At 37.9% G+C, this 16,849-nt stretch overlaps 1 protein-coding gene across 1 annotated transcript in view; it reads right to left on the minus strand.

The window, feature by feature from the left end:
• NCKAP5 (NCK associated protein 5) overlaps positions 1–16,849 on the minus strand; it is a 373,153-nt gene that overhangs the window by 49,729 nt on the left and 306,575 nt on the right. The window contains exons 11-15 of the mRNA XM_027637160.1: positions 16,291–16,395; positions 12,647–12,838; positions 8,297–12,141; positions 7,423–7,600; positions 3,073–3,151 (exon numbers count right to left, since the gene is read on the minus strand). Of these exons, the coding sequence (XP_027492961.1) occupies positions 3,073–3,151; positions 7,423–7,600; positions 8,297–12,141; positions 12,647–12,838; positions 16,291–16,395 (4,399 nt within the window). The remainder of the gene's footprint in view (positions 1–3,072; positions 3,152–7,422; positions 7,601–8,296; positions 12,142–12,646; positions 12,839–16,290; positions 16,396–16,849) is intronic.

Below are 16,849 nucleotides of genomic sequence, written 5' to 3' on the forward strand. Positions count from 1 at the left end.
ATTAGAAAGAAATTCTTTACTATAAGGGCGATGAGGCCCTGGCACAGGTTGCCCAGAGAAGCTGTGGCTGCCCCATCCCTGGAGGTGTTCAAGGCCAGGTTGGATGGGGCTTGGAGCAACCTGGTCTAGTGGAAGGCGTCCCTGTTAATGGTAGGGGGGTTGGAACAAAATGATCTTAAAGGTCCCTTCCAACCCAAACCATTCTATGATGTCTATCATCATCATCATCATCATCATCATCATCATCATGATTCTATAAAACAACTGTTTTTGATGATGACAAATACAGTTAGAAATTAATTTACAGCCCACTGAAATTTTCAAGATTTCTAAGAAGTTCCTGTTCTGGAAGAACCTCCAACACTGTGAAATTGTTGCACAAAAACAACTGACCAAAAGCCTCCACCAAGACATGAACTGACCCCTTTGATCAGACTAAGGACCTGGCTCATTGCCATGTGCCTGACAGCAGTGAGGCACAGCATTTACAGAGCCATCCTTCCTGTATTATTCCCTTTTTCTTCTGAGAACAGAAAATCAGAAGTTGATAACAAAGAAAGCCAAATTTGGATCTTTTACATCTCAGGTATTCCTCCACACCAAGTTCTTTATAATCTTCAAAAGTTCTTCCTTGTGTATGCTTTTGACTAAAAATGGCAAGCTGAAGGGGTAAATTGTTCCAAATGAATGTTTCTGAAAGCTGTAAAGAGTTTCAGCAGTAAAAATAATCAGTATCTTTCTACAAAAACCTTTGTATCAGAAAAATGCCAGAACCTCTATCAAGGAATTTTAAAAGAATCTGAACAAGATCTAGGAATGCTCGCTATCCAAAAAGAACAATACAGATATACAGTAGCAAAAATACCAACGCAAGATAAAACATAGCCTGATGAGAGTGAAATTAAACACAGCATGATACTGATATAGGAGTATTCAGGAGGTACACTCAGATCCATGCCTCTAATTTCATAGGCCTGGGCTTGTCCTATTGAAATAAGTAAGGACTGGTACATTCTGCATTAGGATTCATTGTTAGAATGTTAATAAATTTGCTTAGACTTCTATTACTTCTACTGTGCCAATACCACCTATCGCACATAATGTTTCCCATTACCAACTAGATCCTCAAACTCATTGAGTTATTCTAGATGGATTGACAAGGCAGAATAGGGGTAGTTGGCCATCCTGTGCTGAGCATTTAAGAAATGGCATTGTTTAGAGAGAAGAAGATGCTTTTGCAACTGGTAAAATTCAGCTAAATTATATGAATGGAAAGATCTTTGTAGGAATTATAGGAACTTTTTAAGGGCAGCACTGCCTGGCTTCTCTGTAGCACTACTTACTGTGGACTTGTATAGGTCTGGGCTACAGAGATACCTGTCACTTTACACTTTACCCATGTCATCAGCCCTTAAAAAGGTGAAGAAAAAGCTATTTGTTTTCTTTGGAAAAAAAGATTTTGGTGAACAGGAAGGCTGTCCACAGGGATGACCTTTCCCAGCTAACAGAGAGCCTTGTGAACCCAAGGCACAACTGAAGTCTCATTTTGGGGAATGACAACCAACCTATTTCATAACCACTATGTCCCATCAGAGACTCAGATTTGGTGCCTGTGGGAGGACCAAAATATTAACACCCCCAAAAGGGACATGTTACATGACGTATTACAAAGTTAAGTATCAAAATATATAGCAGCTTGGCCTCAGCCACAACCACCAATTACGGTGATGTACCACAAGGAAGCACCAAAATATTTTAAGAAAAAAACCCGCTGCAAATAGTTGATTTTAATCTTCAGTATCTAGATTAAAAAATTAAATGGAAACATTTCACTTAATTCAAAATTAAAGTTTTGAAAATTTGACGGAGGCAAAATAATTATTTCAGTATGAGGAAAAATAATTCTGAACCATTTTAAGTGAGTTAATATCTGCTGGTCAATGTCTAATAACAGAAAGTAAATTCTTTATTTACAGAGTGAGAATCACATATTTCTGTTTTCAGGGCTAGTGCCTACCAACTCACAGAATCCACTCTGAGTCTTACACTGCGATGTTCAAAGTTCTTGTTATTTAGTTGCTGTAATGGAGCCAGATTATGGTTGGGTTCATAGAGAGGGAAGACTTTAGGGATCTTTCCTTCAGGCAAGACAGCCAGAGTTTATTTGGCTGAATTTGGGACTGGAAAGGATGTACAAGTCAATAAAGCATGCAAATATTTTCCTAATATTCCAAAGAGAAATGTGTTTCAACATGATACATCTGTATAGCCTCATTTGCTTGGTTGACAGTATTTGTGAAATGAATGAGATTCTGGCTAGAAAAATCACTTAAGAGTGTCCTGAAACCATGGAATTAGATTTTAACTATTGCTGCAGTCTCTGTCTAGGAAGGGAACTTGCTAAAGGAGAATCTTTTCTGTTCAGAGTCACTTCTTTATATTGATGATATACTGCTCTAACAAAAACCTCAAACAGACTTGTTTTGTCCTCCATTGCCCATTAGATATTTTTACATGTCCTGAGATTAAAAATTAGCACATGTGAATCACAAAGCAGGGTGGATGGTGCCACCCTTCTGAAAAGTTTAGAGAAAAGGCAACCTTATTTTCAGTAACAGCTTTAAGTCCTTCTGAACAGACACCTGTTTGCTACTCCTTCAGATCAATTTATCACAGTGATTACTCTGCTATTCAGAATTTTAATCGGATTTTTACTAATTCAGGGCCAGATGATAGACTTATAGTATATCAGTATTACTCCCACTGAAAGTATCATGCCAACCCTCTAATTAAGCCACTATGCGTCACCCACGAGTTTTAGAGGCTGAAATGATCTTTCATAACCAGACTCCAAGGCCCTTCTGGCAAGCATTCAAGCATTGCATCGATCCACAATGGCAATGGTATGTACTCATCTGTTACACAATTGGTGAAATATGGCTATCCAGTAACAGAGCTAAATGAAGGCTAAAGCTGACATTAGTGGGCAAACAAATAAAGTAATGAGAATTAAACATGCCTTTTTCCAAGAACTGACAGCAATAAAATCCAGTGTAAAATATAATTTTGTACCTATCACATGACTCTGACATGTAGTCCTTGTCATGGTGTCCTCCTCTTCTTCTTGCAGGTTTTCTGTGACTACTTTAGCCTGTACATAGTGCAACAACAAAAGTGAAGAACATCTGTGACTCTGTTTATGTTGCTTCACAATAACTACAGAATATTTTTCAGAAATAAACCAAAGTTACAGGGCAGCTATGAGTGGAAGTATATAAACTGTCCCATTCTATAAATGATATCTGAGGATAGCAACTTTAATTTCATTTGAAGTCACAATATGCAGCCATCAAAAATACCCTTGCAAAATGCAATTCTTCAAAAGAAAAGGTCTTTTTCTACATTAAAAAAAACACCACCAAAAAAACCCCACCAAAAAACCTCAGTTCTGACCTTTTGCTTCTCTCTGGAAATGACATGTTTCAGATGTTAAAAAAAAAGTGAACTTGATATGTGGTATGGTATCTCTTTAGTTTGCAAACACTGAACTTCAGCATTTTTATTTCCACCTCTGTTTAAAAGCATTTATTAGCTAAACAGAGAGAAAAACTTCATTTAAGAATGCAGTGCACTCTAAGAGCCTGTATGTAATACTTAAGTTTGTGCTATTCAAACCCCCTAGGTATTCTAGTTTTTCAGATGAAGATGTATTTTTGTTCTGTTCTTCTGCACTCTTATTTCCCAAGTGTACAGATAATCTGAGTGCCTCCCTAGCATATAGTGAAATCCCCCTCCATTACATGCCATCAGAGGCCATAATTCAGATCCAGAGACATATTTTTCTGCCATGCTACATAAATCAAACAGGAACAGAGATACTTTCAGGGTGATGAGAAGGGGAAAGCCAGCACTATGGAAAACAATAACTTTCAATATCTCAGAGATCTTAAATTATTTGCTAATCACTCTCTGTTGTTTTAAACTACTTACAGCACATTCACAATAACATTAAATATGTTCTGTAATCTAAACCAGTAGAATTTATCATAATTTGCATGACATATCTTTGATCATAGCATATATTCTGCTTGTCTGGCTTACACAAGTAGCCCTATTGACCTCCTGTGACCAGCCTAAGGAAGACATGAAAGACTTGCTCTCTAGATTTATAAAAGTGCATTCACAATATTTTAATCCTACAGATTTGATTACATCTTTTTTTGTCTTCTGAAATGATGCTCTTCAGGCTATGGAAAATGAGGAGGCAAGTGATCATTTGGCATCAAATTTCGGGTAGAGCAGTTTCTCACATTTGCAGACTGTGCTTGGCTGCTGCTGTGACATTTCACAATATTGCGATAGATCTCTGGGTACTCCCCAAACACACAGACTGCAGACTCACAGTGCTACACAAAACTCCTGGTGTCTTGATTTTGGTGCCATGCTTCCACCTCACAAAGCAAAGCCCACGGCTTTTCTAAATTACAGAGGGCTGTAATAAAATCACAAAAATGAAATGAAGCAGCACAGCACAAAAATGATTGTTTCTCACCTAAAGCTCCAGCCAAGGACATGAAAAGTACTGGAGAATGTGGAATATCCTTGTTGCAGGCTAAAGTATTATGTATTTCTGTTGGCTGGCCTTTAGAGTAAAGTGCTTTTTTGATGAACGCTAACGGGAAGTGTATCCCTCTGAAGGTGAATGCACAAGGCCACCACTGGTGGAACATTGCTTTTTCCATAAATTCAGTGGCAGTCCAGCAATAACATTCTTTGCATGAACAGAAATCAGAGGTAATTGGTGCATATGTTATGGCATAATAGTGCCTCAAGTCTTTACCTGGCACATCATAAGAAAAGTGATTTAATCATCAAAAATTAAATAGGTTTTAAAGGAAAAACTTGCTAGAAAAATTAATGTTAAAAATGTTCTGGCCAGGATTTAAAGCAGTATATATCTGAGATGCAATTTTGAAATACAGCACCTTCCACACTGAACTGTACGACTGAATGCACTTTGCATTGCTCAAAAAAATAAAAGAAATCTTCCTAGTTTAGGGCTTTTTCAAAAGATTTATGCTTTTTTCTCCAAAATCATTAATTTTGTCTTTTTATGAGCAAAAAAAATGCACAACAGGCCATTCTACTGCATGCAACTGTTTTCAGTCACAGCTATCTATCTACCAGTCCTTTGCAATCTGCTTCAAAGTGAGCAGACACCAAAGAATAACTGGAAATGATAGTAATAAGATGCATGGACTTTGGATTTAAAGACTTTCCACCGTTTTATTTTTAGAAGTTTGGAGGACAAGATGAAATATCACATATTGAAGAATCTTAAGGTATATCTCTTTCATAAGTTAACATTAATAACTGTAAGCACATTTTAAATCTCACTATTCTAGATGTCCTCAGTCTTTTGGCACTAGATATTTCTTTCAGGAATGAAGTGCCACAATAAACACAATATGAAACTCAAAAAAATGAAGCATATAATGTAAATTAATCTACAAAAACATATAAAAATACTTTGTTTCCCAGCTAACAAAAGAGTGTATGGTATAGCAGAGGTAATATAGCCTTTTCCCTATGACTAATATGTCCTTAAAAACTAAATAGTATAATTAGCATGTCTATTGTTTGTGTACAGTAAGGACAAGCTTTGTAGTTCCCTCATAAAATGAAGTGTGTTTCTTGAAGATATACTTAAAAGATTATTACCAAGGAAGCTAAAAAGACTTCACAAAGTGACAGACAAAAAGCACAGCAAATTATTGCAGCATTAGAAAATAATGAGTTAGAAAGAAATTGTAGAAGCAATGTGTAGAGGTTTTTGTACTTCTGTACAGTGAAGATATACCCTAAGCTGTCAGGACCATATTAAATGGGGCATAGTTAAACTGAGTGGCTCTGATAAGGGGCTGTGCTTTGCTATCAAAGTTCTAGATCAGTTGGATTGAATTTCCTGCATATTGCACATTTCCAGACTTTCATTCTCTCTCTTTCCTTTCAGTGACACTACAAGGACAGCCTTAGATATGCTTATAATTTGTGGTTTTATAATGCAGGAGGCATCTACATTTTCAAAGAAGAAATGTTACGACAGGAGTCAGGAGGAAAGTTTTCAAACACATTCATTTTGCATATGTTCCCTGTAAGTTTTAAAAAATGACCTTGCAGATGTTCTTAGGAAAGACATCTGTATTAAAGTAAAAAACCCCACATTTGCCTGAATTTGAAACCCCATACGGGATGCATCCTAAACATCAGTACTAAGCTAAGAGTTTCTCCAGTTCCCATTATGAAGCTTTTTGCAATGTTTTTGCAACACATCCAAAAGAATTTGTGTTTCAAATTCTCTCAGAGGAAATAGTTGTACGTGCCGCACTTCAGTAACTCAGTTCTGTCAGAACAACAAAAGTAATAGCCTCAGCTTCATATTAAGCGTTATATTTGGCAAAAGTTTCAAGAATTTTTGTTAAAATTGTGATTATGGTTAATAATCGTCATTATAATATGGTCAAGACAGCTATCAGGAATGAGAAAAGAATGCATTTGAGTTAAAGAAACTCTGTTCTCCTGGTGCCTGGACTATGAAACATCATGGGAAAGGACCTTGCTAGGCAAGAAATTGCTCATTAAATTCTAAGGTTAATTAATAGAAACTTCACAAGGAAGGGCATGCATCCAGCCTGACTTCAAGTTACAGTCCTAGACTCTCTGTGAACACTTCCCAGTGAGTGCAGTAAAGCTAGTCACACAACCTTTCAAGAACCAGAATCTAGCAGCTAACAGAAAATAAAATGATTTTTCTTCTAAATTGCAACATTCCTACTCTCTGGGTAAATTAAATTATCAGGTACAGTTAGTACCTTATTGAAGTATAAGACTAACTACAGGGCATCAACAGGGAGATTTTTAATGGCACAAAGAGAAATGCAGGTCAAATGTATGTTTTTGCTTTTGCATGCTCCCTCTTAAGTGACAAATATTCCCAAACATGGCCAAATACTTTGCCTTTTCCCCATCAGTAGTGCTCTTCTCAGCCTTAATGACTTCTATAATGTTCAGAGGAATGCTTAACACTGGCATGCAATTTTCAGGGAAAGGGGAAAAAACTAAAAAAAAAGAGAATGGTCCTATTACTTCACTCTACTACAGTATGATTATAACATCGTTGTTCATATATCTCCACTGGAATTGAATTGCCAGCAGAAGCAGTAGGATCTTCATGACTAGCTGTATAATATGGCCTATAGTCAAGCTGCCAACTTTTGTATTAATTCACAATTCTCTAGCTACACAAAATCTTTCTATCTTATATATAAACAGTTGTTATCCTGTTTGCCTGTACTGGCAATAGGAAACACATCCAAAAGTTAAAAAGAAGGTAATAATGTTTTCATGTACTAAAGCACTTACCAGGGTCTGATTCTGTATTTCCATATCAGCTTTTGTGTTGCTGTTTTTCTTGTGGTTTCCTTGAGAGCTGATAGAGTTGCCATGAAGAGAGGAGCCCTGGGAGCTGCCCTTCGACACACTCCTGTAGGAAACATTATTTGATCCACTTTCTGTCTGCTGAGCTGCTTTCTTATCAACTCTGCAGGTAGAGAGTGATTCCTCTGATAAATTACATTGCCCTTCTTCAATCACTCTACTTTGCCATTCCTTTAATGTTTAAAGTAACCCCTCTGTATCTTTCTGTCTCTAGACCTTTGAGTGATAAATGTTTCTAACCAGCCTTGATCAAACCTGTCACTTGCAATTTCAGGTAGTATATCAATTTAGCCTTTCACATATGATGATTTATATTATATTTGGGTCTGCTGTGGGGCAAATGTGAAAATGCAGTATAACAATTGCTAAGTTCTTCTGTGACCAAAGGTTGTGGTAGCTAGAAATGTAATTAATTCTGACTAGTTACCAAATATGTGCTTGCTGTTTACAATACAGGAAGCTAGAATATATTAAAACATGTACCTTATTATCCACTATCATTACATACCATCTACCTAGATCCTTGACTTCTGGAATCATTTGAATTTTTATCAACTTGGATGTAACTTGCCATTCTTAATTTCAAAGACCAGTGTTTGGTTAAGAAAGTAACACGAACAAAATTATCATCTCATTATTAATGCTTTTTTTCCTGTAGAGATTAAAGTCCCAGTTGTGTACCTACTGATTGCTACTGTGCATTCTTACTATAAAAGGAACATACATTGAACTTAGCATCTGGGCATCTGTAAAGCTGTAAGTACATCAATACATATCAATTTGTGTTCCAGAGTTTTACCTGTTTAAAAGCTCTTTCACAAAACTGTCTTTTGGTGAGTACGTAGCTTCAGTTGAACCTCTGACTTGTTCACAATCAATCTCACCGGTCGAGTCTTGGGAAGGTTTCATAATTTTGCTCTCCATGGCTAAAATGTCACCATTGTCTGTTTTCCTGTTAATTTCATTTTCTATTTCACAGTGTTGTTCAGTTTTCTTTTTTTCTTTTCTTCTCTCTAATTTTGCCTGTTTAATTCCAAACCCTGAAACTTTTGCATCCTTTTTTTCTACCTTAGTTTTAGGAACATCAGTTTTTCTGCTACTCAGTGCTGGGAGCTTACTCTTTCGAAAACCAAACCAATTTGCTATAGAGGGCCCAGTCTTTTGTTTAGTCTCCACAGTGGGAGATTTGATTTGTCCCTGACCCTTTTGCACATTTTCTTGGATGCACAACATGACTTTCTCCTCTATTGTAGGTTGCAGAGACGGTGAACTCAAAACATCATTAACCTTCTCAGAGGCTTCTGCTAATTTTAAAGACATTTGCTGCCTTTGTGATTTTGTTGCTTCCAGTTTATGAGGATACTTTATTCCATCGAAGCTTTGAAAGGACAAAATTTGTTTAGAAGATACAGTAGCTGATGCTTCTAACTCCAATTCTGCTGACAGAACACTTTTTTTACTTAGAGCTTCGTGTTTAAAACTTTCAGTGCTCCTCTCACCCTGCATAGATCGGCTGCGTGCATCTTTCTGAGAAAATGGTTTGTTTCCATCACATTTTGAAGTGCTATGAAACAAGTCTACTTTTGGAGATGATTTGAAGGGCAGTTTGCTCGGACTTCCATGCTGGCTATTGCAACTACTCATATTTCCCAGAGAACCTTGTCTAGGATAAGAATTTTCTGTGGGTTTAGTAGTATATAAAAGAGTCTCTGGTGTCACTGCTGACCCAGGAATAGCCTTGATTTGAAGTCCTTCTGTGACTGAGTTCTGTCTGGTTAGAGAATTTCCTCTGTCAGAAGTGTTTGTAATAATTTGAGTCCGCACTTTTCCGAGACCTTCTGTCAGAGGGGCAGACGGCTTCTCCCCTGTTTGAATGCTAAAACTCTGACTACGAGCTTTTGCTCCATTCATGCCCAGAGCTGGCTTCAAGTGTGACTTGTTGCTAGAAGAAACAGATCTCTTAACTAATCTGTTTTCTAATCCATCTACTCTGTCTACCACCAAGCTGCAGTTTTCATGTGAATGAGGTGATGCTGTACCCGTGCTAAGTCCCACAGTAAAATTATTTTTTACTTCAGTATCAGACTTAGAGTCTTTTAATTCAGCATATGCTGCATCTCTGGTGGTTGCACATACAGATTCACTTTGCTTGTACTTACTTGAACTCACATTACTTTTGGAAGCTGCATTTATGCTGTCTTTTTCCTGCTTCCCTGGTACAGTAGAGCTCTTGCGGAGAAGCTGGGGAGATTTGACAAATAATTTCAGTCCTACAGGAAGACGGGTTTTTATTCCTTTCTCGTTAGAGTTTTGAGTAGCGTGTGCAGGATCACTGGCACGAAACAGTGTTGGTGGGGATTTATTTACCTGAGATAGTAAAGGCTCACTTGTGCTGGTTGTATGACCTTGAGGAGTTGTGGGGAGAATGTTTGGCATCTTTTGTTGCTGATCCACCCCACTGTCAGTGGAAGTACTTTTTTTCCTGGAATATGTGTCTTGTGAAGAAGTTGTTTCCAGTGACGGACAACCTAGAGAAAAGGACCTGGCTGTTTGAAAATCTGTGCTGGAATAGTCACGATTCCTGTGGAGACCCAGCTGATTAGGGTTTTTTAGGCAGACTTGCTTTGTGGAAACTTTGGAAAGTCCTTTGCATGCACGATGGGATTGCTGAGATGTGCATTTATTTTGCATAATTCCTTCTGCATTTTCTTGAAGGTAAGCTAATTCAATTTTGGCCCCAGAAGATACATTTTTTGCTTTCATTTCATAACTAGATTGATTGTGAAAGCCAGAGTTCATAGTTCCTTTTAATGGTGATGATTTCAGTATATTTTTTGTTGTTTCAGTGGGACCAGCTCCTCCTAACTTAACTGCTGTGGGTGGAGAATGAGCATAATTAGGCCGAATCAACAGGGATGTTGACCTGCCTGGAGGAAGGGGTGGGGATGGAGATCGGGCTTCTACAGTTGCTAAATCACAATGAAAGTCTCTGGTTGGAGGTTCTCCATAGTTACTTGGCTCTATAAGGTGCTGAGGCAACAGTGGTGATGCTGGACTCTGACTCTTTGGATACTTAGACCCGTCAACTCTGCCTGGACGTTTCAAGTCAGGCAGGGGGTGGGCAGGGGGCTTTGGAACCTGAAAGTCAACTTTTGAGTCAAAATGACGAGGTGGACTTTGCGCCTTTTTGAATCTTGAAAGCTTTACAGGTGGCAGAGCAGGTGATTTTTCAAGGGCTGTGGGGCCCACTGATAGGGCTACAGGTGTCTCCCCACTCTCAGAGATCACAGTTTTTCGTGGAGAAAATTTACCTCTGCTGGGTATTTTAGTTACATTTGGCTTTTGACTGATTCCTGCATGCACAGTGGAGCTTGAATTGGCCTTGTATGATGCATCATACACTGGCTTCACTAGTTTTTGTCGTGAAGTATTTTGCAGTGTCACTCTTCCACAGCATGAAGATTCACTGCAGGTCATGGAGACAACTGTATTTTTATTCCCTGTATTATCTTCAAGATTATTTTTCTCATTTTCTTCTTCTGGTCTTTCTAAAGCAGTGTAGTTTCTAGCATTGGTTCCTGTCTGCAAATCAGTTACTCCCTGAGGTGTAAGTTCAGTGTATTCTGCACTGGACATAGTTTGTGGCTGGTTGACTGAAATCTCATTTCTTGTTACAGTGACAACTCCAGTTTGATGTGAGCTGAATTCAATAGGCTCACCATCCTCAGCGTCAAATATTACCGTAGTGCACTCTTCAGAGGAGGTCTTTTTTATAACCTTTTGTTGTTTAATGAAATTACATGTCTTCGGCCTAATGTCTGAGTGAACAGGTATCTGGTTTTCCTCTTTGTCAGTAGATACAAACTGAGAATTCTCCGTGACCTTGAGCACATCAGAGGCCTTTGTGTACTTCTCAGTAAAGGGAGTTGCTAATAAATCTGATGGACTTTTCTCATCACTGCTTTCTATATGCAGTTCATCCAAGACTTCATTGTCATCAGTATCTGAAAGCTGAAAATTAAGGTCTTTCCAGCCTATATTAGCATGGCTTTGATTTAACTGTAACTCAGGCAGCTTTGTTCTGGTGCATGATTTTACTTCTCCCTGAAATCCACTGACAAAACTAGTCAATTTTTCAGGTCTTTCCTTTGAATTAAAATATGAATTTCTTTCTGGAAAATGTTTCCTATTAGGATCCCAGTCAAAGAGACTGTCAGAAATGCTATGAGTTAATTTGTTACAATAGGTCCTGCAGTCTTTGCTTGGTAATTCCTGCAGCAACAGTAAGGAGGAAGAGTCATCATCTGCATCATCATGTGAATCTGTATCATAAGAGAAAGTTTTGTTATGTTCAATGCAAATACTTTCCATTTCCATTGGCTTACAATGAGTCTGTTCATTATGGCCACCACATTTAACTCCAGGGGAATATATTCCTTCATTAGAGTTCATGCAATCTTTGTAACCCCATTTTGATATTACTGATGGTGATTCAAGTAATATTTTTTGCTTCTGTAATTTCTTCAGCCCTTCTAAGATGTGGTTTTCCTTGACACGAGTTGGAGGTAGATCATCGGCAGGACTTGAGAGGTTGCTTGGGAGCGAGGAACCGATGCTTATTCTTTTATCCCATCTCACGGATGACTGTTGAAACAAAATAAAGCTCACACATTACTCACAAGTGCTGTCAATAAAAGCGTTACCATATTGGTAAAGAGATATAGGAGTTGCATAAGGACATTACATTTCATCCGTTGCTATTAAGAGCAAAGTTCTTTTTTAATAAAGGATTTCATAGGAGTGTGAAGGCTGCAGTGCATTTAAAACCTGTAGAAAGAACAATATGAATGGAAGGATTAAGATAAAGAAGAAGAGTAATTTGGACTATGAAAGACACAATAAATTTCAGAATTAATGAGGAGACTAAGCAAACTGGAGTGACAAAGGAAGTGCTAAAAAAATTAAGTGGGGAGGGGAGTGACAGGGAAGGAGATATTGCAGTGAGAGCTCTTACTGAGTTTAGCGGCAACTGTTTTCAATATAAAAGAGAGAAGAAAGTGAAAAAAAATTTCTGAAATAGGCAGCTTTTCCTTTAATCTTGTTTCAGACTAAGTTAAGCTAATAAATTAAGAAAATTAATTTGATTTACCCTTCTGCTGCATGTCTTTCCATCATTCCAAGTGTAGGAGGAACCACTGGAATATTCACTGCAAGCACTTGAGAGGGAGAGTTCACTGCTGCTGCAGCTGCTCCGGGGATACAGGCGACTAGAACCTGTCACATTTAATTGACTCTGGCATTTCAAGACAGGTATACTGGATTTCACATTCTGTTGGCAATCCTAAAATATGAGAAGAAATAGAAATATCTTGTGGGTGAAAAAAGATCGTTTAAATTCCCCTTGATTAAGAATGACAAAGAAAAAGCAAGTAAGCCACTGATACCTTCCTCTTACACTGATAGCATCTGGTAAATTTAATACAGAGAACTAAATCAAAAATTGCTAACAATTTCATTTCCTCAATGTTTTCTTCTTTATTCTTGAACTAGTATTCTGCTCTTCTTTTGCTAAAGATTATTCTATTTGAATTATGCTTTATACATAAGCAGCGTGTTCTGGTAAGAAAACAAAGTTATAAGAATACAAGTACATCTTGACAACTGCATTATAGCCCCACAATTTAACAGATGAGGCTGTATACCATGGACAAGGTAAATTAATTTAGTATCCTGAGCAGAATTTCCACTGAGAATGGAATCTCTCCATTACAGTCTAATTTTGGTTTCCTATCTAGTTCAAAGCTTTGTCTAAGAAACTCTCTGACGTAGGACAATCCATCTTTGTGTCGCTTGCAGACAGCTGAAGCCTCTTGCTTATGCAATTTATTGACACTTTATGGCTGCCTTTAGTACTTGTGTAGTTATCGCCCCTCTCCAAATGCAATTTCAGCTGACTGTGACTAAGTGCCAGCTTTGAGGAAGAGAGTAATGAAGAGTAGATAGCACTTTAGGTAAAATATTAAACCTCTGTAGGAGTATCTGGGATGCCTTTAATTTGTTTTCGAACTAATACTCTTGTGCCTAACAGCGTTTGAGCTTCTTTAATGTTAAGTGCTTGCACTATTCTGTTGTGCTATTCTCCAGTTTCCTTACAGAATCGGACATCTTTTTAATTACCAGGAACACCAGACATGACGACATGAAAAAAGGTTGTAGAGAGGTGGGGGTGGGTCTCTTCTCCCAAGTGGCAACTGATAGGACAAGAGGAAACGGCCTTGAGTTGTGCCAGGAGAGGTTTAGATTGAATATTAGGAAAAATTCCTTTACCAAAAGAGTTGTCAAGCATTGAAGCAGGGAAGTGGTTGAGTCACTGTCACTGGAGGGATGTAAAAGATGCGCAGATGTGGCACCTGGGGCCGTGGTTTAGTGGTGGACTTGGGAGTGCTGGGTTAATAGTTGGACTCAATGATCCTAAAGGACCTTTCCACCTCGTGGTGGGTTAATGATTGGATTTGATGGTCTTAAGGGTCTTTTTCAACATAAATGATTCTATTATTCTATGACTGTTTCATAAAACTTTCCTTTGGATTTCATTAAGGCAAGTTGAAACAATATTTATTGAAAGCTGAAACAATATTGATTGGGGTTTTTTATGTAGATATACCTCAAATTAATTTTGCTTAATGAAGAATTTACCTTTACATTCAGGAAGAAACAAGAAATCTGAATTTACTGAACCCATAAAACAATTATTGAAAGTGTGTACACCGCAGACATGGTGTACATGCAAATCTCTGGAACAACGCTTGGTTTGTAGGCACTTCTCATACGCTGACATGTTTTTTTGCCTTCTGCTAATTTCTTCCATTTATTCCCCCATGTCCTCCCATTCATTAATACTAGGGTTGAATCTTTTTTCAGTTGAATGGGAGAGAGCAGAATTTTTACTGCTGAGGAGTTCATCAGTACAGCTGTTCATTGCTCAATTGACATCATAATGTTCTGTTTTTGACAAACCTAACTACAGGGCAAATCATTATTCTTTGTCACAGGCAAAACCTATGAATGGGAAAATCATTTACAGGCAGCAAGAGTTTCACCTCTGGGAGTTATTGGTACATGTTCTCCTAGGAAGTCAAATGGATGCAGGAGGAATGGCCTTTAAATCCACTGGCTCTGGGAAGAATACATCTTTCAGCATCAGAGGCAGGCTGATGTCTGTTTCTTTGGCTCTGAAGCAGACTTTTTCGCTTTGTTGAGAGAAATTAGTCTTTATTTCTGACATGGTGGTTCCCATGGGAGACCCTCTCTCGTCAGCTTCCTCAGCTGTGACGGTGTTATTCCCGGTAAGGGTGACTGTGCAGAGGCCAATGGTAGCATCTGCTTGTTCTGGCTATTTCATTGCATTTCAGCTGTTGCATTGGAAAAACATGTCATGTCAAATTCCTGCCCCTCATACTGGCCTATGTCCCAGCCATCATTGTGTTTAAGGGAAGGATGCCTGTAAATCCTTTCCTTTAAGAGTCTCCTGTAGGAGAAAAGAGCCTAGTGACAAGTACTGCCTTCCTGTCATCTTCAGCTAGTCTGAGCCTCCCCTTCCCCTCACTTTGTTTCCTTTGCACCTAAGAGAGGAGAAAGGAATATGGTCCTACAGTTTCAGCAATGAAAAAAATGGAGATGCCTAAGCAAAAGCAACAGTGTATTACTGTAATCATCTTTAATGTTTTAGAGAGGAGAAAATGTGACAAAAACATCATGTCACTCCAGGTTCTGAAGTAGGATATCTACTCAACTTCTAGATTGCATTCAGATCACTCACAAGAGTGGAATTTTCTCCTGCAATTTGCCTTTATTCTCTAAATTATCCAAGAGAGTATTTTGAATAGCATGTTTATGATGCATTAATTAAATACATTTAACTTGCACATGGGTTTATTAACTGACATGGTGAAATTTTAATTTTTTGTAATCATGATTCTTTAGTCATTACCTTTAATGAAATTAGAGTAAAAAGGCCTGAATGTAGTAGTATTGCTTAAAAACGTAATTTTCACTAGAAATCACAGAAAATTGAAAGAATCAGACCATTAAAGATACAAAACTCTATATTAGAAAAGCCTAACCTGAAGGCTTAATTAAATGTAATGCAAAGGGTAGTTAGCATTTTTGTGAACCTTTGAAACAATGCCTTTTCATTAAAGTATGTATTACAAAGGAGATTACATTTTTGTTGACACTACTATACTTCAAGATCAAAGGCACAAGCAGGTTCAATGTTCTGTTCTTGTACTCTTTGTTTCCCTCTATGTGACTTTTGTTTTTTAAGCTGCTTTTCTCTTTGACAATGAAACATGAAAGCCACGTTGGCTAACGTTTTGCCAAATAAGCACAAAGCTAACTCTGTCTGAAAAAAAAAATGCAGAGCCCATGAATTTTTAAAAGTTCATACATAATATATCATAAAAGTAGAATGAATAATATGGTGCATGGGCTTTAATAAAAAGCTCCTTGACCATTTCTCAGAGATTCTGAGATGTAATCAATAGCCAAAAAGGTATACTGGGGACATTGCTAAGATTTACGCTTTTTTGCACACAGTGACACTATCTGCTTACTATATCAACTGAGGACACAATATTGAATTTCAGAGAACAGAAGGAAGTAGAAGTATTGTTATCTGTCTCAACAGGGTTTCAATTCAGAGATCAGCTTTATGGCTCATCCCTGGCATCAGCCTTCAGAGGCAAAAAGGAGGTTCCAAATGAGGGGTACAAGGACAGCACAAACACTCACGTGAATCTGAGCATCAGCACTTCGAGCTTGCATCAGGCTTCTGTTCCGTTCTACTTCTGAAAGCAAATCCCCAGATGAGAGGTCTAAGATGCGTGAATGGAGTTTCTGGGGGGGGCAGAAGGGAACAAGCAAAGCATAAGCATTTGTCAAATATGCAGCAGATCAGCATTTTTAAAATTCCAAACTCTGCTGTTCAATTTCAAGGGAAATGAAGACCCCGAGGTAAAAGAGGATTTGTTCCAAGTTGAAATGTTGCTCTTTGTGCTTACTTAGTCCAAGACTTCCTGTCTGGAGAACAGATCATTCTTCATCCAAAACAAACTCTACTTTTTCTTCTAGTCACTGTTTTGCAACTTATCATTACTTCACGCGCAACAATGACAAATGAACGAGTCCCACCATTATCCATAGAGTTTGACAGGCTTCAGGAAAAAAGCATAAAAATGAACTATAAAATTAACATTTATAAATCAATCAACATGTTAATGTTGTTTTATTTACGAGCTGTTACACCTTGCTTGAATGATTGCAAAAGTGACCCTATTTTTAACCAGCATTG

This window comes from Corapipo altera, unplaced genomic scaffold (genome assembly GCF_003945725.1).
Source record: "Corapipo altera isolate COAL_440 unplaced genomic scaffold, ASM394572v1 45, whole genome shotgun sequence".
NCBI lineage: Eukaryota > Metazoa > Chordata > Aves > Passeriformes > Pipridae > Corapipo > Corapipo altera.